The sequence below is a fragment of the Nerophis ophidion genome, linkage group LG02 (genome assembly GCF_033978795.1).
Source record: "Nerophis ophidion isolate RoL-2023_Sa linkage group LG02, RoL_Noph_v1.0, whole genome shotgun sequence".
Lineage (NCBI taxonomy): Eukaryota > Metazoa > Chordata > Actinopteri > Syngnathiformes > Syngnathidae > Nerophis > Nerophis ophidion.
In genome coordinates, this window is record NC_084612.1 from 48,839,266 (window position 1) to 48,866,840 (window position 27,575).

At 37.6% G+C, this 27,575-nt stretch overlaps 1 protein-coding gene across 8 annotated transcripts in view; it reads left to right on the plus strand.

Moving 5' to 3' along the window:
- Window positions 1-1,010: 1,010 nt before the first annotated feature.
- The window catches only part of anks1ab (ankyrin repeat and sterile alpha motif domain containing 1Ab), a 152,584-nt gene continuing 126,019 nt past the window's right edge, over window positions 1,011-27,575 (plus strand). For all 8 annotated transcript variants that reach the window (XR_009804005.1, XR_009804010.1, XM_061885621.1 and 5 more), the window contains exon 1: window positions 1,011-1,248. Coding sequence is in view for 6 of the 8 variants with exons in the window: in XM_061885621.1 (XP_061741605.1) it covers window positions 1,042-1,248 (207 nt within the window). In the remaining 2 variants the exon portion in view is untranslated. The remainder of the gene's footprint in view (window positions 1,249-27,575) is intronic.

Consider the following 27,575-nt stretch of genomic DNA (forward strand, 5'->3'; position numbering starts at 1 on the left):
ACTTGGTACTTGACACATGCTAAATGTTTTAGCTATTTTTCCAACCGCAACCTTCAGCGTAATATAACTTTTTACTTGACACATGCTAACTTTTTTTTTTAGCAATTTTTACAACTGCAACCCTCATATTTATAACTTGGTACGTGACACATGCTAACTTTTTTTTAGCTAGTTTTACAGCTGCAAACCTTAGCGTTATATAACTTTTTACTTGACACATGCTAACTTTTATTTGAGCTGTTTTTACAGCCACAATCCTGAGTATTATATAACTTTATACTTGACACATGCTGACTGTTAGCATGCTAAGCCTTTTAACACATTTTGAATCTTATAACTTGGTACTTGACACATGCTAACTTTTAGCATGCTAAGCCTTGTAACACATTTTGAATCATATAACTTGGTACTTGACACATGCTAACTTTTATAGCTATGTTTACAGCCACAACCCTCAGCGTTAAATAACTCGGTACTTGACACATGCTAACTTTATTTAGCTAGTTTTAAAGCCGCAAACCTCAGCATTATATACATGTTTACCAGACACATGCTAACTTTTTTTTAGCTAATTTTACAGCCACAATCCTGAGTGTTATATAACTTTGTACTTGACACATGCTAGCTGTCAGCATGCTAAGCCTTTTAACAGGTTTTGACTCACATGTTATTATACTCTGGCTGTTAGAATGCTAATGCTAGCCTTTCTATTGGCCTATAAACCATCATGAGGATTTGTCCTGAGGCAGGGACTTGGGACTGGAGTGTGACCTCTTTTCCCAGCATCTCGGAGACGTGGACCCGTGACACGGTGACCTGGCTGTCAGGGCGAGTCAGACCTTTGGGATTCCTGGACAGAGTCGCGAAAGACTAGAACGAGGTGACACCATTTAGGACTCGGGCGTTGTCAGGACAATAGGAGAGTGGAAATGTTTGTCAGTGGGGGCGGGGGGGCAGGAAGTGGGTGGATCTTAGCGACTCCCATGCTCCCTTCCTCTCTGAACTGCAGCACTTGGCCGTACAGGACTCGGACTTTGGAAAATGGCACTGTGCACACCGGACCAGACCGAGCGCCCGGTCAGGGCCGCACCCGCGGACTTGAGGCTGACCCGGAGTCTGTCCAAGTCCGACTCGGACTTGTTGGTGCCGCAAAGCGGGGATGACGACGTAGGCCGCGCGGGTCGGAGCGGGTCCGATTCCAAGCGCAAGTCCAACAGGATGCCGTCTTTCGCCTCGGAATGGGATGAGGTAATCCAACTGGGGGGGGAGGGCGGTGGGGGGGTGGGGGGGGCATTGTCATGGGAACGGCAGCTCCACCACTGGGGGCAGTGTGGAGCGGGAAATCCTTTTTTTTATATCTATTATTTTATTATGAACTCACCATAATATTCTAGAAAACAAGATGTTTATAAGGTTTAAAAACATTCTAATTCATTTAAAAATATATATATATTTTCTAATAACTGTTTTCACTGTTTATTGGGTTTATTAGAATACCGGTAGCAATTTTTCACCTCTTAGGTGATTTTAACTGTGTTCATTTTTTATTTGTCATTGTTTACTTTTTGTATGTTTAGTATAAATATGAACTTAACAAAAATTATGTTTTCAAAGCACATGACTTGGAGAGTTTAAAATAATTGTTCGACAAAAACAAACAAACATTTCAGACAATCTTTCTATAAGAAAACATGACTTTAAACATTTAAATAATTGTATATATTTTTTAACACCGATAGCATTACATTGATGGTTTGATTTTTTTATAAAATTATAACATATTTGTAAAACATTATATGTGTACAACCTTTTTTGCTTCCCATATGTTAAAAATAAATGTATAGACAAGTTATATTGTAATAACTGTATTTGTTGTTATTATTCATGTTTTTTGTATTTATTCCACTAGCATCATTTTTTTTAATTTTTAATTACAATCATTTTTCAAATTTCCAGAAATAACAAAATATAATATTTCATTCATAGCAGAATATTGTACTGTATTTTATTGCGATAATTTCTTATTTGTAGTCTTTTAGGATTATTTTATAGATTTTAAACATCAATATAACTTGGAGGAAGTTTCAACCAAAAAAAAAACAAACAAAAAAAAACACATTTGAGACAATCAAGAAAATTTGACTTTAAACTTTTTAAATATTTGTATTTTTAATAAATGTATTTTTTAAAATGCTATTATATTTAAAAAATATATATATATATATATGTATAATTGTATAATTATTTTTGCTCCCAATCTGTGAAAAATAATTTCACAGACAAGTTACATTGTAATAACTGTGTTTGTTTTTATTATTCCTGTTTTTGTGCTTATTCCACAAGCATCTTTTTTAGTTTTTTTTAACCGCAATATTTTTTTTAATATTCCAGAAATATTTCATACATGTGAATTCATAATGACATGTATGTTTTAGCAACAAAATATAATATTTTATTCATAAAAAAATATTCTACTGTATTTTATGGCGATCATTTCTTATTTGTAGTCTTTTAGGATTATTTTATAGATATTAAACATCAATATAACTTGGAGAATGTTTCAACAACAACAAAAAGAAATAAAAAAACACACATTTGAGACAATCAAGAAAATTTGACTTTTAATTTTTTAAATATTTGTATTTTTAATAAATTTATTTTTATAAAATGCTATTATATTTAAAAAATATATATGTATAATTGTATAATTATCTTTTCTCCCAATCTGTTAAAAATAATTTTACAGACAAGTTTTATTGTAATAACTATGTTTGTTTTTATTATTCCTGTTTTGTGCTTATTCCACTAGCAGTCTTTTTAGTTTTTTTTAATTTACATCATTTTTTTAATGTTCCAAAAATATTTCTTACATGTGAATTTATAATGACATGTATATTTTAGCAAAAAAATATCATATTTTATTCATAACAAAATATTTTACTGTACTTTATTACAATCATTTCTTATTTGTAGTCTTTTAGGAGTATTTTATAGATATTAAACATCAATATAACTTGGGGGAAGTTTCAACTAAAAAAAACAAAAAACAAATTTGAGACAATCTCCCACCAAAAAATATGACTTTAAACTTTTTAAATATTTGTATTTTTAATCAATTTATTTTTATGAAATTATATTATATTTAAAGAAATATATTAATAATTTTATTTAATTTATTATTCTTTCTCCCAATCTGATAAAAATAATTAAACAGACACGTTTTTTTTAAATAACTGCATTTGTTTTTATTATTCCTGTTTTTGTATTTATTCCACTAGCATCATATTTAGTTTTTTTTAATTTAAATAATTTTTTAATGTTCCAGAAATATTTCATACATGTGAATTTATAACGACATGTATATTTTAGCAACACAATATAACATTTTATTCATAACAGAATATTATACTGTATTTTATTTCGATCGTTTTTTATTTGTAGTCTTTTAGGAGTATTTTATAGATATTAAACATCAATATAACTTGGAGAAAGTTTGAACTAAATAAAAAAACAAACACATACATTTGAGACGATTTCTTATCAAGAAAATATGACTTTAAACTTTTTAAATATTCGTATTTTTACTAAATATATTTTTTTACAAAATTGTATTTTATTAAAAAAATATATATTTCTAATTGTTTAGATATTTTTGCTCCCAATCTGATAAAAAATAAATGTACAGACAAGTTATATTGTAATAACTGTGCTTGTTTTATTTATTCCTATTTTTGTGTTTATTCCACTAGTATACTTTTTAGTTTCCATCCATCCATCCATCTTCTTTCACTTATACGAGGTCGGGTCGTGGGGGCAGCAGCCTAAGCAGGGACGCCCTAACCTCCCTCTCTCCAGCCACTTTGTCCAGCTCCTCCTGGGGTATCCCGAGTCGTTCCCAAGCCAGCCAGGAGACAAAGTCTTCCCAACGTGTGCTGGGCCTTCCCCGTGGCCTCCTATCGGTCGGACGTGCCCGAAACACCTCCCTCAGGAGGCGTTCGGGTGGCATCCTGACCAGATGCCCGAACTACCTCATCTGGCTCCTCTCCATGTGGGCTTTACTTTGAGCTCCTCCCGGATGACAGAGCTTCTCACCCTATCTCTAAGGGAGAGCCCCGCCACTCGGAGGAAGCTCATTTTGGCCGCTTGTACCCGTGATCTAGTCCTTTCGGTCATTACCTAAAGCTCATGACCATACTGTAGGTGAGGATGGGAATGTAGATCTACTGGTAAATTGAGAGCTGTGCCTTCCGGCTCAGCTCCTTCTTCACCATAACGGATCAAAACAACGTCCACATTACTGAAGACGCCGCCTGTCGACCTCACGATCCACTCTTCCCTCACTCATGAACAAGACTCAGAGGTACTTGAACTCCTCCACTTGGGGCAGGGTCTCCACCCCACCCCGGAGATGGCACTCCACCCTTTTCCGGGAGAAAACCATGGACTCGGACTTGGAAGTGCTGATTTTCATCCGAGTCGCTTCACACTGGGCTGCGAATGGGTCCCGTGAGAGCTGAAGATCTTGGCCAGATGAAACCATCAGGACCACATCATCTGCAAAAAGCAAAACTTAGTCCTGCAGCCACCAAACAGGATTCCCTCAACGCCCTGACTTTGCCTAAAAATTCTGCCCATAAATGTTATGAACAGAATCAGTGACAAAGGGCAGACTTAGCGGAATCCAACCCTCACTGAAAACGAGTCCGACTTACTGTCAACGATGTGGACCAAGCTCTGACACTGATCATACAGAGAGCGGACCGCCACAATCAGATAGTCCGTTACCCCATACTCTCTGAGCACTCCCCACAGGACTTCCCGATGGACACGGTCGAATGCCTTCTCCAAGTCCACAAAGCACATGTAGACTGGGTGGGCAAACTCCCATGCACCCTCAAGGACCCTGCTGAGAGTATGGAGCTGGTCCACAGTTCCACGACCAGGACGAAAACCACACTGTTCCTCCCGAATCCGAGGTTCGACTATACACCTCCAGTACACCTGAATAAACCTTACCGGGAAGGCTGAGGAGTGCAATCCCACGATAGTTGGAACACACCCTCTGGTTCCTCTTCTTAAAGAGAGGAACCACCACCCCGGTCTGCCAATCCAGAGGTACTGTCCCTGATATCCACGTGTTGCAGAGTCTTGTCAACCAAGACAGCCCCACAGCATCCAGAGCCTTAAGGAATTCCTGTTTGAGCTGCCACCTTACCGTGGTAGAGGAGTTTGTGTGTCCCAATGATCCTAGGAGCGATGTTGTCCGGGGGCTTCCATGCATTGTGATTATTCTTTATTTATAATATTCCAGAAATATTTCATACATGTGAATTTATAATGACATGTTTATTTTAGCAACAAAATGTAACATTTTATTCACAAAAGAATATTTTACTGTATTTTATTGCTATCATTTCTTATTTTTAGTCTTTTAGGAGTATTATATAGATATTAAACATCAATATATGAAGTTAACAAAATTATTTTTTCAAAGCACACAACTTGGAGGAAGTTTTAAGTACATCTTCATAAAAACATTTTAGACAATCTCTCATCAAGAAAGCATGACATTAAACTTTTTAAATAATTTTGTTTTTAAAACTGGTTGCAAGGTTGGATTTTTATAAAATTCTAATGTATTTTTTTTAAATGAAATGTGTGATTATATGATTATTTTTGCTCCCAATCTGTTAAAAATAATTGTACAGACAAGTTATATTGTAATAACCGTGTTTGTTTGTATTATTCCTGTTTTTGTATTTATTCCACCACCATCATTTTTAGTTTTTTTTAATGCAATCTTTTTTGAACTTGTAATATTCCAGAAATATTTCATATATATGAAATATGACAATGTATTTGTGCAACACAATGATGACAAAGATATAATAATGTACTGCAAGACTGAAATATATTTCAACAATCACTGGATAAATAGATAAATAAAAACTGTGAAAGTTGATGATCAGAATGTGAATATAAGTACTCCAATAACTTAGTGGACACTTTCAAGTACTCCAAGGTGTGTCCTGAGGAAGTTTTCATAGAAAAAAAAGGTCATTGTGTCATCTCCATGGCAACAAAGGTGAGCTGGGCGGGATTTCCTGTTTATGCTCTGCTCTGTGTTTGATTTGTGTGACGTCACGGAGTCACATGATGTTGTGTGTGGCATCACTCGCCAACACACACGTCCGCCCAATAACAATGGACTTGTGTACTTGTTAGTCTACTTGTGTACTTGTTAGTCTACTTGAGTACTTGTTAGTCTACTTGTGTACTTGTTAGTCTACTTGAGTACTTGTTAGTCTACTTGTCATCAATCAATCAATCAATGTTTACTTACATAGCCCTAAATCACTAGTGTCTCAAAGGGCTGCACAGACCACCACGACATCCTCGGTAGGCCCACATAAGGGCAAGGAAAACTCACACCCAGTGGGACATTGGTGACAATGATGACTATGAGAACCTTAGAGAGGAGGAAAGTCTACTTGTGTACTTGTTAGTCTACTTGTGTACTTGGTAGTCTACTTGTGTACTTGTTAGTCTACTTGTGTACTTGGTAGTCTACTTGTGTACTTGTTAGTGTACTTGTCTACTTGGTAGTCTACTTGTGTACTTGTTAGTCTACTTGTGTACTTGGTAGTCTACTTGTGTACTTGTTAGTCTACTTGTGTACTTGGTAGTCTACTTGTGTACTTGTTAGTGTACTTGTCTACTTGGTAGTCTACTTGTGTACTTGTTAGTCTACTTGTGTACTTGGTAGTCTACTTGTGTACTTGTTAGTCTACTTGTGTACTTGGTAGTCCACTTGTGTACTTGTTAGTCTACTTGTTACTTGGTAGTCTACTTGTGTACTTGCTAGTGTACTTGTCTACTTGTTAGTCTACTTGTGTACTTGTTAGTCTACTTGTGTACTTGGTGGTCTACTTGTGTACTTGGTAGTTTACTTGTGTACTTGGTAGTGTACCTGTGTACTTGTTAGTCTACTTGTTACTTGGTAGTCTACTTGTGTACTTTGTTGTCTACTTGTGTACTTGGTAGTCTACTTCTGTACTTGTTAGTCTACTTGTGTATTTGTTAGTTTACTTGTGTACTTGGTAGTGTACCTGTGTACTTGTTAGTCTACTTGTGTACTTGTTAGTCTACTTGTGTACTTGGTAGTCTACTTGTGTACTTGTTAGTTTTCTTGTGTACTTGGTAGTCCACTTGTGTACTTGGTAGTGTACTTGTCTACTTGGTAGTCTACTTGTGTACTTGTTAGTCTACTTGTGTACTAGGTAGTCCTTTTGTGTACTTGTTAGTGTACTTGTTACTTGGTAGTCTACTTGTGTACTTGGTAGTCTACTTGTGTACTTGTTAGTCCACTTGTGTACTTGGTAGTCTACTTGTGTACTTGTTAGTCCACTTGTGTACTTGTTAGTCTACTTGTTACTTGGTAGTCTACTTGTGTACTTGCTAGTGTACTTGTCTACTTGGTAGTCTACTTGTGTACTTGTTAGTCTACTTGTGTACTTGGTAGTCTACTTGTGTAATTGTTAGTTTACTTGTGTACTTGGTAGTCCACTTGTGTACTTGTTAGTCTACTTTTGCACTTGGTAGTGTACTTGTGTACTTGGTAGTGTATTTGTGTACTTGTAAGTCTACTTGTGTACTTGGTAGTCTACTTGTGTACTTGGTAGTGTACTTGTCTACTTGGTAGTCTAATTGTGTATTTGGTAGTGTACTTGACTACTTGGTAGTCTACTTGTGTACTTGGTAGTCTACTTGTGTATGTGGTAGTCTACTTGGTAGTCTACTTGTGTAATTGGTAGTCTACTTGTGTACTTGGTAGTGTACTTGTCTACTTGGTAGTCTAATTGTGTATTTGGTAGTGTAATTGTCTACTTGGTAGTCTACTTGTGTACTTGGTAGTCTACTTGGTAGTCTACTTGTGTATGTGGTAGTCTACTTGGTAGTCTACTTGTGTAATTGGTAGTCTACTTGTGTACTTGTTAGTCTACTTGTGTACTTGGTAGTCTACTTGTGTACTTGTTAGTCTACTTGTGTACTTGGTAGTCCACTTGTGTACTTGTTAGTCTACTTTTGCACTTGGTAGTGTACTTGTGTACTTGGTAGTGTATTTGTGTACTTGTTAGTCTACTTGTGTACTTGGTAGTCTACTTGTGTACTTGGTAGTGTACTTGTCTACTTGGTAGTCTAAATGTGTATTTGGTAGTGTACTTGTCTACTTGGTAGTCTACTTGTGTACTTGGTAGTCTACTTGGTAGTCTACTTGTGTATGTGGTAGTCTACTTGGTAGTCTACTTGTGTAATTGGTAGTCTACTTGTGTACTTGGTAGTGTACTTGTCTACTTGGTAGTCTAATTGTGTATTTGGTAATGTAATTGTCTACTTGGTAGTCTACTTGTGTACTTGGTAGTCTACTTGTGTATGTAGTAGTCTACTTGGTAGTGTACTTGTGTAATTTGTAGTCTACTTGTGTACTTGTTAGTCTACTTGTGTACTTGGTAGTCTACTTGTGTACTTGGTAGTCTACTTGTGTACTTGGTAGTCTTCTTAAAGTAAAGTTAAGGTACCAATGATTGTCTCACACACACGCACACACGCACACACTAAGTGTGGTAAATGTTGTCCTTTGCATTTGACCCATCACACTTGATCACTCCCTGGGAGGTGAGGGGAGCAGTGGGCTGCAGCAGTGCCGCGCCCGGGAATCATTTAAGGTGATTTAACCCCCCATTCCAACCCTTGATGCTGAGTGCCAAGCAGGGAGGTAATGGGTCCCATTTTTTTTGATAGTCTTTGGTATGACTTGGCCGGGGTTTGAACTCACAACCTACCGATCTCAGGGTGGACACTCTAACCACTAAGCCACTGAGTAGGTGTACTTGGTAGTCTACTTGTGTACTTGTTGGGCTACTTGTGTACTTGGTAGTCTACTTGTGTACTTGGTAGTCCACCTATGTGCTTGGTAGTGTACTTGGCAGTGTACTTTGATGTGGGAGCAAGGGCAACAGCAGGTGACGTAAGTAATGTGAGTACAATTTGAGTGAGGTTGGCTGAATAACATGACTGCCACCCAGCAATAGTGGAATCACACTCATGTGTGTGTGTGTGTATATATATATATATATATATATATATATATATATATATATATATATATATACATATATCAAGCAATGATTATTTATATAGCTCTAAATCACTAGTGTCTCAAAGGGCCGCACAAACCACAATACAAACCACTACGACATCCTTGGTAGAGCCCACATAAGGGCAAAGAAAACTCACACCCATTGGGACGTCGGTGACAATGATGACTTTGAGAAACCTTGGAGAGGACCGCATATGTGGGCAACCCCCCCCCCTCTAGAGGAACAGAAAGCAATGGATGTTGAGCGGGTCTAACATGATACTGTGGAAGTTAAATCCATAGTGGATCTAACACAACCGGGGTAGTCCAGTCCAAAGTGGATCCAACACAGCAGAGAGAGTCCCGTCTACAGTGGAGCCAGCAGGAAACCACCCCAAGCGGAGGCGGATCAGCAGCGCAGAGATATCCCAGCCGATACACAGGCGAGCGGACCATCCTGTGTCCCGACTCTGGACGAACGGTCAATCCTGGGTCCCGATTCAGGACAGCCAGTACTTCATCCATGGCCACCGGACCGGACCCCCTCCACAAGGGAGAGTGGGACAGAGGAGAAAAAGAAAAGAAACGGCAGTTCAACTGGTCTAAAAAGGGAGTCTATTTAAAGGCTAGAGCATGGGTGTCAAACTCTGGCCCGCGGGCCAAATTTGGCCCTTGAGGCAATATCAAATTAACATTAGAGCTGGCCCTCCGCTGTAACACCGCATTCACCACTAATACTCATACTCGTCAACGCTCCTGATTTTCCCGGGAGACTCCCGAAGTTCAGTGCCCCTCCCAAATTTCTCCCGATTTCCACCCCAGAGATAATATCGGGGGCGGGGCGTAAAAGCACTGCCTTTGGCATTCTCAACATGTCGCCACGTCCGCTTTTCCTCCATACAAACAGCGTGCCGGCCCACTCACATAATATATGCGGCTCATACACAGACACAAGTGTATGCATGGCATACTTGGTCAACAGCCATACAGGTCACACTGAAGGTGGCCGTATAAACAACTTTAACACTGTTACAAATATACGCCACACTGTGAACCCACAGCAAACAAGAATGACAAACACATTTCGGGAGAACATCCGCACCATAACACCACATAAACACAACAGAAACACAACAGAACAAATACCCAGAACCCCTTGTATCACTAACTCTTCCGGGATGCTACACATATATATACATCCCAGCTACCACCAAACCCCGCCCCAACTCAAACCCGCCGCCGAAAAGAGGCATTCAATTTGCATTTTTATTTTATTTGATATGCCATTGATATTTTTTAATTGATATTATTTAAAACTCAATTTTGCATGTCACTATAAAGTTATATAAGCCCTGCTCAGTCAATATTCAATGCAAAACTTGTTTGGGTCCCTATTAAAGGATTAATTGGTTTGTGGCTTCGTTCAATTTTAAATTTTGGCCCACTCTGTATTTGAGTTTGACACCCCTGGGATACAGTATACTGTACAAATGTGTTTTAAGGGGAGACTCAAATGCTTCTTCTTTTTCTGCCCTCTTCAGACGCCCTTGTTATCTAAGACAACTCTTATCTCAAATATCTCACCTATAAGCACAGCTGTGTTATATCAAACCTTAAGAATAACAAACCACATTTATCCTTCACTCTGACCTACACAAAATGGCCCGGGATAGTGAAGTCACTGGGCTTCCCTGCTTCGGCTGCTACCCCCGCGACCCGACCTCCGATAAGCGGAGGAAGATAAATAAATGGATGGTTCATTCACTCATGATTTCTGAACTAGGTATTATAAGAACAACTATAAAATACAAACGTATTTCAGCTTTAGGAGTTAACAACCAACCAAACAAACAAATACGCTGATACACAAATACCATTTACGAATACCTTCATTTGTCACTTTCTCATCCTTTTTCAACATGCTTTTTCATTTACAAACCACATCCTGTATCCATCTCTTCCTTACACTTCACACAATGTTTCTATTTCTATTCTCCTCTCCTAGAAACCATTCACCTAAGGTTATTACCATCCATTCCCTTCACCTTCCCTTCAAACCTCCCATGCTCTCTCATTCTCTACGTTTAACTTTACCATAAAACTTCATGTTACTTTTCTTAATTTAACAAACGTTTGAGTTCACTACTTTACGAGTGTTGTGAACTCCCTCTTACCCCTTTCAAAAAAACGTTCTCTTTTTATTTTCCTTTTTAAACTCTACTTGTTAATTTCATTGTCGACAACAGTACATTCAATTGATCATTAAACAGTAACGATTCATCACATTTTCCCAGCTGCCATCACGTTCCTGTCTGTCACACTCCTTGGCCATTGTGTCTATTTTCCTTAATTTTAGCGCACACTTGAGTGCCGCCTGGATCTCGCAACCAGGGAACTTTATTGTTCTTTTACAAATGGCCTCCAGCCGCGGAATTTGCATATGGTATAGAAGGGCCTCCACCCTTACGGTCCTTAAAGGCCTACTGAAACCCACTACTACCAACCACGCAGTCTGATAGTTTATATATCAATGATGAAATCTTAACATTGCAACACATGCCAATACGGCCGGTTTAGTTTACTAAATTACAATTCTAAAATTCCCGCGGAGTTTCCTGTTGAAAACGTCGCGGAATGACGACGCGTATGATGATGCGTGTTTGTGACTTTATTGGTTGGAGGTGGCGACTTGTCCAGGGTGTACCCCGCCTTCCGCCCGATTGTAGCTGAGATAGGCGCCAGCGCCCCCCGTGACCCCGAAAGGGAATAAGCGGTAGAAATGGATGGATGGATGGATGGTTGGAGGTGACATATTAGCCCAGCACCACTTACGGCTAAAAGTCGTCTCTTTTCATCACGCAATTACACAGTATTTTGAACATCTGTGTTGCTGAATCTTTTGCAATTTGTTCAATTAATAATGGAGACGTCAATTAAGAATGCTGCTGGTGGAAAGCGGTGTATTGCAGCTACCTTTAGCACCGAAACACAGCCGGTGTTTTTTTGTTTGTTGTGAAGCTTTAAAACAGAGCGGTCAAGCGAACATGTTCTCTACGTCTACCAGCAGGTTTTTGGATGGGAAAATTGTGATATCAAATCGGCTCTTACCGGAGACTTCAGTGGATTACGCGACTCATCCTGCAGCTCAAAAAGGCAGCTGTGATCTTGGCTCCTTGGCTTCTCTCAGAGACACTGGCAATCACCACAGCCATCCGACTTTTAGGTATGACTTTAGAATCTCACTAAAATACTATTAACTAACACAATAAGCAGATAAGGGATTTTCCAGAATTATCCAAGTAAATGTGTCTAATTACATCTGAAACTCTCCCACTGCCGCCGCCTGGAGCCGTCGCCTTTTTTTTTTTTTTTTTTTGTGCTTCACTCTAACTTTCCTTGTCCACGATTCTTTCATCCTCGCTCAAATTAATGGGGAAATCGTCGCTTTCTTGGTCCCAATTGCTTTTTTACTACTGGTGGCTCACATTATAAACAATGTGAGGATGTGAGGAGCCTTCACACCGGTGACGTCACGCGCACATCGTCTGCTACTTCCGGTACAGGCAAGGCTTTTTTATTAGCGACCAAAAGTTGCAAACTTTATCGTTGATGTTCTCTACTAAATCCTTTCAACAAAAATATGGCAATATTGCAAAATGATAAAGTATGACACATAAATTTGGACCTGCTATCCCCGTTTAAATAAGAAAATCTAATTTCAGTAGGCCTTTAATTTTAGTGCACACGTTAATGTCACATGGATCTTGCAACCGGGGAATATTTTATTGTACTTTTACAAATGGCTTCCAACCCATCCTTACTTTTAGTGCACATGTTAATGTCACATGGAACTTACAACCAGGGAGTATTTACTATCCGTACAACGGTCATCCGAGCCGTTTCTCTTTTAGGGGAGACCAAATCCCCAGGGCGAGCAACACCCGACTATTTGCTTACTCGTCAGTGAAGCAGCCCGTCACGGTAACCTTGACACAATGCCGTGAGTTGACCACTTATTTACAACTTTTATGTAATGTCGGACTAGGCAAAATGCAACCAATCTATCAAAATCACCACTCTGTCTCTGGGGTACAAAACAGTGCTTGACTTACAAACTTCAGGACAGACTCCTAATGCAGATTTTAGAAAAAGGCTCTGCTTACCTTGATTTATATGTTGGCCAAGTGAGTCTGTCCGGAAGATTGTAAGAAATGTCCAATCCTCAGCGTGTCATCTCAGACGAAGCCCCCAAATTGTTGCGTTTGGACCAGGTCTTCTGCTGGTCCCCCCACCCCCAGGTTCGTTTGATGACACATAAAATGGTTTTAAATTAATCCCAGACAGAGTATCTTATTTTGATATTTTAATCCAAAACTTTGGGAGACCATCTATGCACAACACATTCAATTCGCATCGCCCTAGTTGATTTGACAACATTACGGAAGCCTTGCCTTTTTTACTACCCCACTCGCCCTCCCCTCTTCCCTACAGAGCGAATACCCTTATCTATTGTCTTGCTCAGCTGGAGCCATCCTGTATTCCGAGCACAAGGTTGTGTACAGCGTACAGCGGTCAGGACATAGGGAAAAGATAAACAGAGTACCAGATAGAACACTAGCTATTTCAAATACCACTCCAGGACAAAATAAATAACTTTAAAATATGGATTTATGTAGATATCTATCTCCGTCAATATATACATATATATATATATATATATATATATATATATATATATATATATATATATATATATATATATATATATATATATATATGGTTTTTTATACTTGAATAAATCGCCAGATAAACTTTTGTGTTTTATATCCTCACAAGATTTTGGATTGAGAAGTGTGCAATGTCCCCAAGTTCTGCACAGAATCCAAGTATGGTAGAACTGCACCGGCGACCACAGTCCTGCTGTCAAGTACAAAGATTTGTGTTAAACATAAATTCACATTGAAAAAAATGTCACTAAGGAATTCCCTAATAAGATGATTTTCTTGTACGGTGCACTCTCACAGAAAGATCACATGACTTTTTCATTCCAGTTGTGTAATATTTATAGGTTCACTGGACATATCCTGGGCTTCATGGTGGCAGAGGGGTTAGTGCGTCTGCCTCACAATACAAAGGTCCTGAGTAGTTAGGGTTCAATCTCGGGCTCGGGATCTTTCTGTGTGGAGTTTGCATGTCCTCCCTGTGAATGCGTGGGTTCCCTCCGGGTACTCCGGTTTCCTCCCACTTCCAAAGACATGCACCTGAGGATAGGTTGATTGGCAACACTAAATAGGTCCTACTGTGTGAATGTGAGTGTGAATGTTGTCTGTCTATCTGTATTGGCCCTGCGATGAGGTGGCGACTTGTCCAGGGTGTACCCCGCCTCCCGACCGATTGTAGCTGCGACGGGCACCAGCGTCCCCTGTTATTCCAAAGTGAATAAGCGGTAGAAGATGGATGGATGGACTTATTTTTCTAATGAGCCTGACCAAGTCCAACGTTTGTGTTAAATAAATTGATATAATTATTAAATATGATTAAAATTAAGAGTAACGTGATTTGATTGGGAAAAGTTGGGCCCTTGGGCCTGTTTCCTTCTGTTTAGTGCCTTTACCCGGAAGTACTAATGCTGTCCCGTCTGCTCACCGTGAAAAATAAGTATGAAAAATAAATGTACATTCAATTATTTTTTTAGGTAAAAAAAAAAAGACTAATAAATAGGCTTCGTAACTAAACTGTCGATAAAATTCGAGTACACATTAAAATACTGTTTCACCACTTTAGCCATAGTTTTGGCGCTCGAGAAACTTCTCTTTTTTCTGTTTGTTTAACATCCTTATTACTGCCACAAGTGGTGGAAAAGTGCATTACAACTGAGTACCCGCAGTGGGCAAACTCGTCCAAAAGATGGCGCCATAGTACAAACAATAACACGATTTCACCGTCTTTTGAAAACTATCCGTCCAACTCCAAACATTCATAAATGAGCCGCACCGTTTTAAAGGGGAACTACAATTTTATTTTATTTTTAGGAATTTTGCCTATCGTTCACAATCATTATGAAAGATATGACAACGATTTTTTTTTAAATGCATTTTACCTCGTAAATAAACATAAAAAAAAGTTTGCTTACAGCGGAGTATAGCATTCCGCCCATACAATCTCCCCAAAAAATATCCAAAAAGCGTCAATAATGCTCCATTTACCTTTACTGAGGTGAATATTAACAATATTGTTATTATAAGTGCCAACACAGACGGACTTTTTGGTCACTTCCTGTGTGCCAAAGTTGACATCATTCACTGATCAGCTGCTGGTCAAATTTTACTGTGGATCATAACACCAGCCTCTCACCTGGATAATAGAAGGATGAGGATGTAATCCTGCAAATCGGTACACTTTGATAGCCAATTTAGACCCGGATATGGCGAGAACGACGCTGAAAGACCCTTTTCTCTGCGAGGATTATTAGTTATTCTTTATCTAAAGGGGAATATATGAACATCTTAGCAGTGGGAAGACGTTGTACAGTAAGTGATCATTTATTATGTTGGCTCTCATGAAGTCTGCAGTGAGGAATAATCAGTAATTTTGCTATAAAAAAAAAAGCAAACGTTGTGATGTGTTTTTTGAATTATTAGGCCGCAAATGCTTCAAAATACATAAATATTAAATGTTATTATGAATGTAATTACATGACATATATACTTACATCATGTATATATTACATGTTATTATGAATAGTACTATATGACATATATACTTACATTATGTATATATTATGAATGTTACAATATTACATACTTACATCATGTATTTATTAGATGTTCTTATGAATGTTACTACATGACATACATACTTACATCATGTATATATTAGATGTAATTATGAATGTTAATACATGACATATATACTTACATCATCTATATATTACATGTTAGTATGAATGTTACTACATGACATATATACTTACATCGGTATATATTACATGTTATTATGAATGTTACTACATAACATAAATACTTACATCAATTATATATTACATGTTATTATGAATGTTACTACAAGACATAAATACTTACATCATGTATATAAATCATGTTATTATGAATGTTACTACATGACATATACTTACATCATGGAAATATTATGAATGTTACAACAGTACATACTTACATCATGTATTTATTAGATGTTATTATGAATGTTACTGCATGACACATATACTTACATCATGTATGTATTACATGTTATTATGAATGTTAATACAGTACATATATACTTACATCCTGTATATATTACATGTTATTATGAATGTTACTACACGACATAAATACTTACATCATGTATATAAATCATGTTATTATAAATGTTCCTAGATACTACATATAAACTTACATTGTATATAAATCATGTTATTATAAATGTTCCTGGATACTACATACAGTATATACTTACATCATGTATATATTACATGTTATAATAAATATTACTACATAACATATATACTTACATCATGTATATATTGCATGTTATTATGAATGTTACTCTATTACATACATACTTACATCACGTATATAATACATGTTATTATGAATGTTACTACACAACATATATACTTACATCATGTATATAATGCATGTTATTATGAATGTTACTCTATTACATATATACTTACATCACGTATATATTACATGTTATTATGAATGTTACTACACAACATATATACTTACATCATGTATATAATGCATGTTATTATGAATGTTACTCTATTACATATATACTTACATCACGTATATATTACATGTTATTATGAATGTTACTACACAACATATATACTTACATCATGTATATAATGCATGTTATTATGAATGTTACTCTATTACATATATACTTACATCACGTATATATTACATGTTATTATGAATGTTACTACACAACATATATACTTACATCATGTATATAATGCATGTTATTATGAATGTTACTCTATTACATATATACTTACATCACGTATATATTACATGTTATTATGAATGTTACTACACAACATATATACTTACATCATGTATATAATGCATGTTATTATGAATGTTACTCTATTACATATATACTTACATCACGTATATATTACATGTTATTATGAATGTTACTACGCGACATATATACTTACATCATGTATATAATGCATGTTATTATGAATGTTACTACATGACATATATACTTGCATCATGTATATATTACATGTTGTTATGAATGTTACTAAACGACATTTATAATTACATCATGTATATATTGCATGTTATTATGAATGTTACTAGATACTACATATATACTTACATCATGTATATTACATGTTATAATAAATGTTACTACATGACATACATACTTACATCATTTATATATTGCATGTTATTATGAAGGTTAATACACGACTTGTATACTTACATCATGTATATATTACATGTTATTATGATTATTAATACATTACATATATACTTATAATTATGAACAATAGGCGAAAAAAAGAAAAAAAAGTGCAGTTCCAATTTAAAGGCCACAGTGTTCAAAAGGTAGGAAAAAAATACCAGGTTGTAGTCTGGAATTCAAGTAAGTAAAACTTCTGCCTTGTTTTTAATGAATACTTAGGCCTGCTACGCTACTTTGTCTAATGTTGCTCATTATGGTGGTGAGAAAAGTTTGAGAAGATCATGCGACTATTTATCATTTATGGTCACAGATATCCTTCTGCAGTGGACACATGAGGTCACTGGTGGACCCACGAGGTCCATGGTGAACACATGAGGTTCATGGTGGACACATGAGGTCCCTGGTGGACACATGAGGTCACTGGCGGACACATGAGGTCTTTGGTGGACACACAAGGTTCCTAGTAGACACATTAGGTCCCTGGTGGCCACATGAGGTCCCTGGTGAAAGCATGAGGTCCCTGGTGGACACGTGAGGTCCCCGGTCAACACGTGAGGTCCCTGGTGGACACACGAGGTCCATTGTGGACACATGAGGTCCCTGGTGGACACGTGACATCCATCGTGGACACATGAGGTCCGTTGTGGACACGTGAGGTCCCTGGTGGACACATGAAGTACATGGTGGACACATGAGGTCCCTGGTGGACACATGAGGTCCCTGGTTGACAAACAATGTCCATGGTGGACACACAAGGTCCCTAGTGGACACATAAGGTCCCTGGTGGACACATGAAATCCCTGGTGGACACATTAGGTCCCTGGTGGACATACAAGGTCCCTGGCGGACACATGAGGTCCCTAGTGGACACACAAGGTCCCTGGTGGACACACAAGATCCCTGGTGGACACATGATGTCCCTGGTGGACACACAAGGTCTCTGGTGGACATATGAGGTCCCTGGTGGACACACAATGTCCTTGGTGGACCATGAGGTCCATGTGAACACACAGGGTCCCTGGTGGATGCATGAGGTCCTTGGTGGACACATGAGGTCCCTGGTGGACACACGAAGTCCCTGGGGGACAGATGAGGACGTAAAGACGAGAAAAGTCGGCATGTAAAAAGTGAAGTGCAGCACTTCAATAAATCATCACACTGCTGCCTTTTTCTCGCAAGCGACATTTTGATGACAGAATCCAATAAAGGTGCACTTAGGCTGTCATGTATGTACTTAGTGTGTGTGTGTGTGTGTGTGTGTGTGTTATAGAATGCAAGTGTGTTAATTCCAGGAGTGATGGCACAGTCCCACGTGTCCTCCTTCCTTCCAGATGAATCAAGGCTCCTCACAGTGTTGATGCCAGGGGCCACCAGCACGGGGCCTTTTTCCAACACTAAATATTACATCAAGTGCTGCCTTTTTAGGCTGCCTCCACCCGTCCATGCAGAGCTAGGCTTCAACCTTTCAGTGGTGGCTTTCTATGTTCTGGTCACTTCAAAAGAAAATATATTTTCCTCCCTGGAACCAATTAATGATGGATATATTATTAAGAGTGATGAGTAAATGAATATATCCTCCATGGCTCTATTGACAATCTGTTATGTAAACATAGCACAAAGCGTAAGGATGTCAGTGAATGGGTGATTTAAAAAGATGTGGCTCGCCACATAAATGAGGTGGCAGACTAAATTAAATTATGTAGTGGGGCAGATTTAAATAATGAGGCATGCCATGTTAAAAAGGAGTGATGTCCACAATAAAATGAAGTGGTGGGCCACTTTAAGTGAATTGGTGGACCCCATAAAATGATATGGTAGGCCGAAGAAATGATATGGTAGGCCAATTTAAAAGACTTAGCTCTCCACAAAAATGATGTGGCAGGCAAAATCAAATTATGTGATGGGCCAAGTTTAAATAATGAGGTATGCCACATTAAAATGGAGTGACGTCCACAATTAAATGAAGTGACGGGCCACATTAAGTGGATTGGTGGGCCACATGAAATGATATGGTAGGCCAAAGAAATTGCATGATGGGCCACTTTGAAAAGACCTGGCTGTCCACATAAATGACCTGCCACATAAATGATGTGGCAGGCTAAATTAAAAAGGGTGTGGCAGGCCATTTTAAAGAGATTTTTGTCGCCACATAACTAATGTGGTGGACGACATAAAATGATGTGACGGTCCACTTTAAAATGATTTACCGGGCCATCCTAAAAAGCTAGGCATCTCCACATAAATGAGGTGGCAGACTAAATTAAATTATGTGTTGGGCCAAGTTTAAATAATGAGACATGCCACTTTAAAATGGCATGACATCCACGATAAAATGAAGTGGCGAACCAATTTCAGTGAATTGGTGGACCACATAAAATAATATGGTAGGCCGAAAAAATTACATGGTGGGCCACTTTAAAAGACTTGGCTGTCCACATAAAGGACATGGCGGACCACATAAAATGATGTGGCAGGCTAAATTAAAAATACCTGTCTTGCCACATAAATGATTTAATCGATGACATAAAATAATGTGACGGGCCAAATTAAAATGATTTGGTGGGCCACTCTAAAAGGATGTGTCTCGCCACATTAATGACGTGGTGGTCGACATTAAATGATGTGACGGTCCACTTCAAAAGGATTTGGCGGGCCACACTAAAAAGCTGTGGCTCGGCACATAAATGATGTGGCAGACTAAATTAAATGATTTGGTGGGCCACATTTAAATAACAAGGCATGCCACATTAAAATGGAGTGACTTCCATGATAAAATGAATTGGCGAGCCACTTTAAGTGAATTTGTGGCCCACATAAAATTATATAGTAGGCCAAAGAGATTACATGGTGGGTCACTTGAAATGGTGTAGTGGGCCAATTTAAAATACTTGGCCGGCCACAATTATAACATATTGGGCCAAGTTAAAAAGAATGTGACGGGCTACTTTAAAATAATATGGCTGGCCACTTTAAAAAGTTGTGGTTCGCCACATAAAAGATGTGGTGGATGACATAAAACGACGTGATGGGCAAGTTTAAAATGATATGACAGGCTTCTCCAAAATTATTTGTTGGGCCAATTTAAAAAGACGAGGCTCGCCACAAAAATGAAGTGGCAGACTAAATTAAATGATTTGGTGGGGCAGGTTTAAATAATGAGAAATGCCACTCTAAAATGGAGTGATGTCCATGGTAAAAATATGTGGTGGGCCCACATGAATGATGTGGCGGGTCACTTTAAGGTATTTATTGGGCCACATAAAATTAAATTGTAAGCCAAATAAATTACATGGTGGGCCATTTTAAATGGTGTAGTGGGCCACTTTAAACAAACTTGGCTGGCCACATAAATGATATGGCGGACCACGTAGAATGATGTGCCAGGCCAAGTTAAAAAGATATGATGGGCTATTTAAATTATATGTAAGACCTCTTTAAAAAGATGTGACGGCGACTTTAAAATAATATGGCGCGCCACTTTAAAATAATATGGCAGGCCAAGTTAAAAAGAATTGACACGCCTCAAAAATTATGTGGTGGACCACATTAAATGCTGTGACGGGCCTCTTTATAATGATGTCACGGGCCATATTTAAATTATTTGGCAGGCCAAATTAAAAAAAAGTGGCTCGCCACAAAAATGAAGTGAAAGACTAAATTAAATGATTTGGTGGGCCAGATTTAAATAATGACATATGCCACATTAAAATGGAGTTACATTCACGATAAAATTATGTGTCGGGCCCCCATTAATGATCTGGCGGGTCACTTCAAGGGAATTGATGGGCCACATAAAATTATACGGCAGGCTGAAGAAATTACATGTTGCTCCACTTGAAATGGCTTAGTAGTTCGCTTTTAAAATACTTGTTTTAAGATGTTTAAAGGACTTTCATTTTAGATGTCTACAGGATTTAATTTTTTACTCATTTTTAGATGTTTACAATACTTTATTTTACATGTTTTTAAAAGTTTACAGGACTTTATTTTTTGGATGTTTTTAGATGTTTACAATACTTTACTTTTAAATGTTTCTAGATGTTTACACAACTTTATTTTTTACATGTTTTTAAATGTTTACAATACATTATTTTTCCATGTTTTTAGATTTTTACAAGTTTTTATTTTTACATGTTTTTAGATGTTTACAGGAATTCAATTTTAGATGTTTACAGGACATTATTTTTGTTACCTGTTTTAGATGTTTGCAGGACTATAATTTTAATGTTTTTAGATGCTTACAGCACTTTATTTTTTTTTACATGTTTTTAAATGTTTACAGGACCTTAATTCTAGATGTTTTTCAGAATCAGAATCAGAATCAGACATACTTTATTAAGCCCCGAGCACAATCCCATTAAAGATCAGACAAACATTACAGGGAGACAGAACAGGATCGCTGACGGGTCTGCCAACTTCCGGCGCCTCTTACAAAAATAGGTGAGATACAGGTAAACAAGTGGGGGGAATGGGAGAAAACAAAAACAAACAAAAAAATAAAATAAAATTTAAAAAATCGGTCAAAGCCTGGGCCCCTGGAGAGGGGGCCCAGACTGAGGCCAAGGAAAAAAAACAACTCATAGCCATAGCGCACATTCCTCTTACATGTGTGTAAGAGGGAAACATCACACATCAGAGAACACAAAGGACATTAAAGACATTAAAAGAGCAGAGCTGATGCAACCAGCCACTTCTACATACAGCTATGAATAAAAAGTAAAAGGATTTTAATTTTAGATGTTTATAGATGTTTACAGGATATTAATTTTAGATGTTTTTAGATATTTACATGACTTGATTTTACATTTTTTTTAAATGTTTACAGGACTTACTTTTTTTTTTTAGATGTTTTTGGATGTTTACAGGACTTTCATTTTATACGTTCATAGATGTTTACAGGGCTTTATTTTTATTTTTATTTTTTTACATATTTTTAGATGTTTACAGGACTTTCATTTTAGATGGTTTTAGATGTTTACATGACTCTATTTTTACATGTTTTTAGATGTTTATGGGACTTTAATTTTAGATGTTTACAAGACTTTAATTTTAGTTGTGTTTATATGTTTACATGACTTTATTTTTAGGTGTTTCTATGTTTCCAGGACTTTATTTAAACATATTTTTAGATGTTTACAGGACTTCATATTTTTCATGTTTTTGATGTTTACATGACTTTATTTTTAAATGTTTTTGATTTTTACAGAACTTTATCATTTATATGTTTTTAGGTGGTTACAGGACTTTATAGTTTAGATGTTTTTAAATGTTAACAGGACTTTATTTTTATATGTTTTAGATGTTTACAAGACTTTATTTTTTACATGTTTTTAGATGTTTACAAAACCTTATTTTTTACATTGTATTATATTTTTACAGGTGTTTAATTTTAGATATTTACAGGACTTTATTTTTACAAGTTTTTTAGGTGTTAACAGGACTTCATTTTTACATGTGTTTAGATTTTAACAGGACTTTATTTTTACATGTTTTTGGATGCTTACAGGACTTTATTTTTACATGTTTTTGGATGTTTACAGGACTTTATTTTTACATGTTTTAAGATGTTTACAGGAATTAAATTTTAGATGTTTACAGGACATTTTTTTTTACATGTTTACAGGACTTAATTTTTTTACATGGTTTTGAATGTCAACAGGACTTTAATTTTAGATATTTTTAGATGTTTGCAGGGCTTTATTTTTCACATGTTTTTATATGTTTACAAGACCTTAATTTTAGATGGTTTTAGATGTTTACAGGACTTTATTTTTTACATGTTTTTAAATGTTTACGAGACTTTAATTTTAGATGTTTTTAGATGTTTACAGGACTTTTATTTTATTTGTTTTTAGATGTTTGTAGGACTTTATTTTTTAACGTGTTTTCAGATGTTTACAGGAATTTATTTAAACATGTTTTTAGATGTTTACAGGATTTTATTTTTTGCATGTTTTTAATGTTTACAGAACTTTATTTTTTACATGTTTTTAGGTGTTTATAAGACTTTCTTTTACATGTTTTTAGGTGTTTACAGGACTTTATCTTTTAGTGTCAATGTTTGTTCTTGACGAACCCCAAGATGCAGAGATGGAGGCAGGCATGGAGTGAGAAAACATGATTTAATATAAAATACTAGAACAAAACCAAACAAAGGGTACAAACAAAAAGCGCTCACATGGGCGGATAACAAACAAAAAGGCCTAGCTTGGAAGCTAGCAGGTATCCAGCAGGAAATAGAAGTCAGACTTATAATAAGAAAACAAACTGGAAGCAGGGAACAAAAGACAGTAAGCTAAAAACATCTAACTAAATATAGCTTACTGCAACGCTGCATTAACTCGACAAGATACGACACGTAGCAATGACAAGAGCGACAAGAAGTGACATCGACAAGACAATAATCCAGCACTGACTGGAGGAACAAAGCAGGTAAAATAGGAGCTGGCTGATTGACATCAGGTGTGGCCAGGTGCCAATCAGTCACAACTGAGGGGAAACAAAGCACTCAGGGAGACAAACAGGAAGCTGAACCAAAATAAGAGTGCTTACAGGAACTAAGGACAGGAAATACTAAACACACAGAGAATAAACCTAAACACAAACAAACAGTCAGTGGCAAGCCTGACAGTAGCCCCCCCTCTCATAACCGATACCAGACGTTTTACGAACCCCCCCAACCCCTAAAAAAAACCAGTCCAAAGTCAAGGGAAGGTGGAGGGAGGACACGGCGGTGGGCCGCCAGGGCCATTGTCCCAGCACCCAGCGGGGAGGAGTCAAGTGGCGACTGCGAATGGAACACCGCTGCAGTTTGCCAGGCGGTCGCCCATGAAACGACAAACTCTGTGGCCGACAAGAGTATGGTGGCGCCCTCAGTTGGCCCACCGGACAGGATGGTGGTGGCGACCCCTGCTGCTGGCCCACCAGACAGGATGGTGGTGCCCCCTGCTGCTGGCCCACCGGACAGGATGGTGGTTGCGCCCCCTGCTTCTGGCCCACCGGAGAGGATGGTAGTGGTGCCCCCTGCTGCTGGCCCACTGGATAGGATGGTGGTGGCGCCCCCTGCTGCCGGCCCAGTGGAGAGGATGGTGGTGGCGCCCCCTGCTGCTGACCCATCTGGAGTGCGTGGTGGAGTCTGCTGGCCCACCGGAGTGCGTAGTGGAATCTGCTGGCCCACCAGAGTGCGTGGTGGCGTCTGCTGGCCCACCGGAGTGCGTGGGGGCGCTGTAGGTTGCAGACCCACCAGAGGTGATGGCGCCGTAGGTTGCAGACCAACTGGGACGTAAAGTAGATGTGCCTCCCCTTCTGCACAGCTACTGATAGCCCCCCTGTCAAGAGACGGATCCAAGACGTCCCCCGAGAAGCCGACATAGGACAGGAAAGGGCGGGAGGTCTTGCAAAACGAGGCAAAGTGTCTCCTCGATTTGTCCATCAATTCCAAAACTTTGTTTAGCCTCTCCGACATAGACAACTCTGCGGGGTTCGAATTTGGCTGGATTATTCTGTCAACGTTTGTTGTTGACGAACCCCAAGATGCAGAGATGGAGGTAGGCATGGAGTGAGAAAACATGATTTAATATAAAATACTAGAACAAAACCAAACAAAGGGTACAAACAAAAAGTGCGCTTTGTGGGCGGAAAACAAACAAAAAGACCTAGTGTGGAAGCTAGCAGGTATCTAGCAGGAAATAGAAGTCGTACTTATAATAAGAAAACAAACTGGAAGCAGGGAACAAAAGACAGTGAGCTAAAAACTAGTAATGGGTCCGGCAACACCGATGCATGCGTCAAGCTTGTAGAGCAAAACCCTGTGTCGGTGCACGTACCGCTTTTCGAAAGTCAACTGACCAATCATGAGCTGTTTCGGTCACGTGCCCGATACGGGAACTGTGTCGCACTGACAACTGCGCGCCAAACTGTGTTTATAAGGAAGTGCATCTGTCAACGAGATGCTGCTGCCGAAAGAATCGCCGCACTTCTGTCGTCTGTCATTTGTCATTTATCGTCGTCGGAGATCATAGATAGATAGATAGATAGTACTTTATTGATTCCTTCAGGAGAGTTCCTTCAGGAAAATTAAAATTCCAGCAGCAGTGTACGGAGTTGAAATCGATTAAAAAAAAAAAGTAAAAAGTAAATAATGGGGGTTTAAAAGGAAACAAAATAGATTAATCATTTCCGCCGTGTGGGATTTTATGTATAATATATTGGAAGAAAAGGTATTCGTGTTAATTTCTCTGTCGTTTCATCCTGTTCTCTCAAAATTTCCAGCATTGTTCCAGACACACAACCATCTGACTGTAACATAAAAAAGCATTGACAACTAATCTCTTCGATAGCTCAGTTGGTAGAGTGGTGGACTGTAGTTGTTCATGTTGAGTTCCCTAGGGCACTTGCTCAAATCCAGCTCGAATCCATTACCTACTTACCATGAAATGATTAACATGGACCCCGATTTAAACAAGTTGAAAAACGTATTGGGGTGTTACCATTTAGTGGTCATTTGTACAGAATATGTACTGCACTGTGCAATATACTAATAAAAGTTTCAATCAATCAATCAATCAACAGTGCATATTCAGAGCGCATGTAAAAAAAAAAATTAAAAAAAATCCCAGTCTACAAGTGTCCTCATTCACAACACGTTTTAGATGTCCATGTTATTATACATGTGCATACCATTTAGTGGTCAATTGTAGGGAATATGTACTGAACTGTGCAATCTACTAATAAAAGTTTCAATCAATCATGTTCACATTATTTATTGACTGCATCTAAAAAAGATAAAAATATATATTTTATTTAAATGAAGATATGAAATAATCTTAAATGAAGTACAATGACTTGGTTTATATTATTGTATATACTAGGTCATAAAATCAGTGTCAGTTGAGTCGGTCCATAGGTTGCCTGTAGATGTCAGTATTTAGTGACACAGTATTGACACAATGTCAATACAGTTTTGCAATGTGTCGAAACGATACATGACGCCTCATCAACCCATCACATCTAAAAACATCTAACTAAATATAGCTTACCGCAACGCTGCATTGACCCGACAAGATAAGACACAACACGACAGGTAGCAATGAAGAACAACAGCGACAAGAAGTGACATCGACAAGACAATAATCCAGCACTGACTGGACAAACAAACAGGTAAAATAGGAGCTGGCTTATTGACACCAGGTGTGGCCAGGTACCAATCAGCCACAGCTGAGTGAAAACAAAGCACCCAGGGAGACAAACAGGAAGCTGAACCAAAATAAAAGTGCTGACAGGAACTAAGGACAGGAAATACTAAACACACAGGGGAGAAACTAAAACACAAATAAACTGTCAGTGGCAAGCCTGACATTTAGATGTTTTTAAATGTTTACAGGACTTTGTTTTTTACATGTTTTAAATGTTAACAGGACTTTATTTTTACATGTTTTCAGATTTTTAGAGGACTTTATTTTTACATGTGTTTGGATGTTTACAGGATTTTAATTTGACATGTTTTTAGATGTCTACAGGAATTTATTTTTAGATGTTTTACTGGACATGTTTTTAAAATGTTTACAGGACTTTAATTTTAGATGTTTTTAGATGTTTACAGGATTCAAATTGTAATTGTTTTTAGATGTTTACAGGAATTTAATTTTATGTTTTTAGATGTTTATAGGAATATTTTTTTTACATGTTTTTAAAAGTTTATAGGAGTTTTTTTTTTTTTTACATGTTTTTAGATGTTTACAATACTTAATTTTTTACATCTTTACAGGACTTTATTTTTAGATGTGTTTAGATGTTTACATTACTATATTTTTAAATATTTACATGACTTTATTTTAGATAATTTTAGATGTTTACAGGACTTTATTTTTTTACGTGTTTAGATGTTTACAGCAATTTAATTGTAGATGTTTTTATATGTTTACAGGACTTTATTTTTTACATGTTTTTAAATGTTTACAGGGGTTTAATTTTAGATGTTTTTAGATGTTTACAGGATTCAAATTGT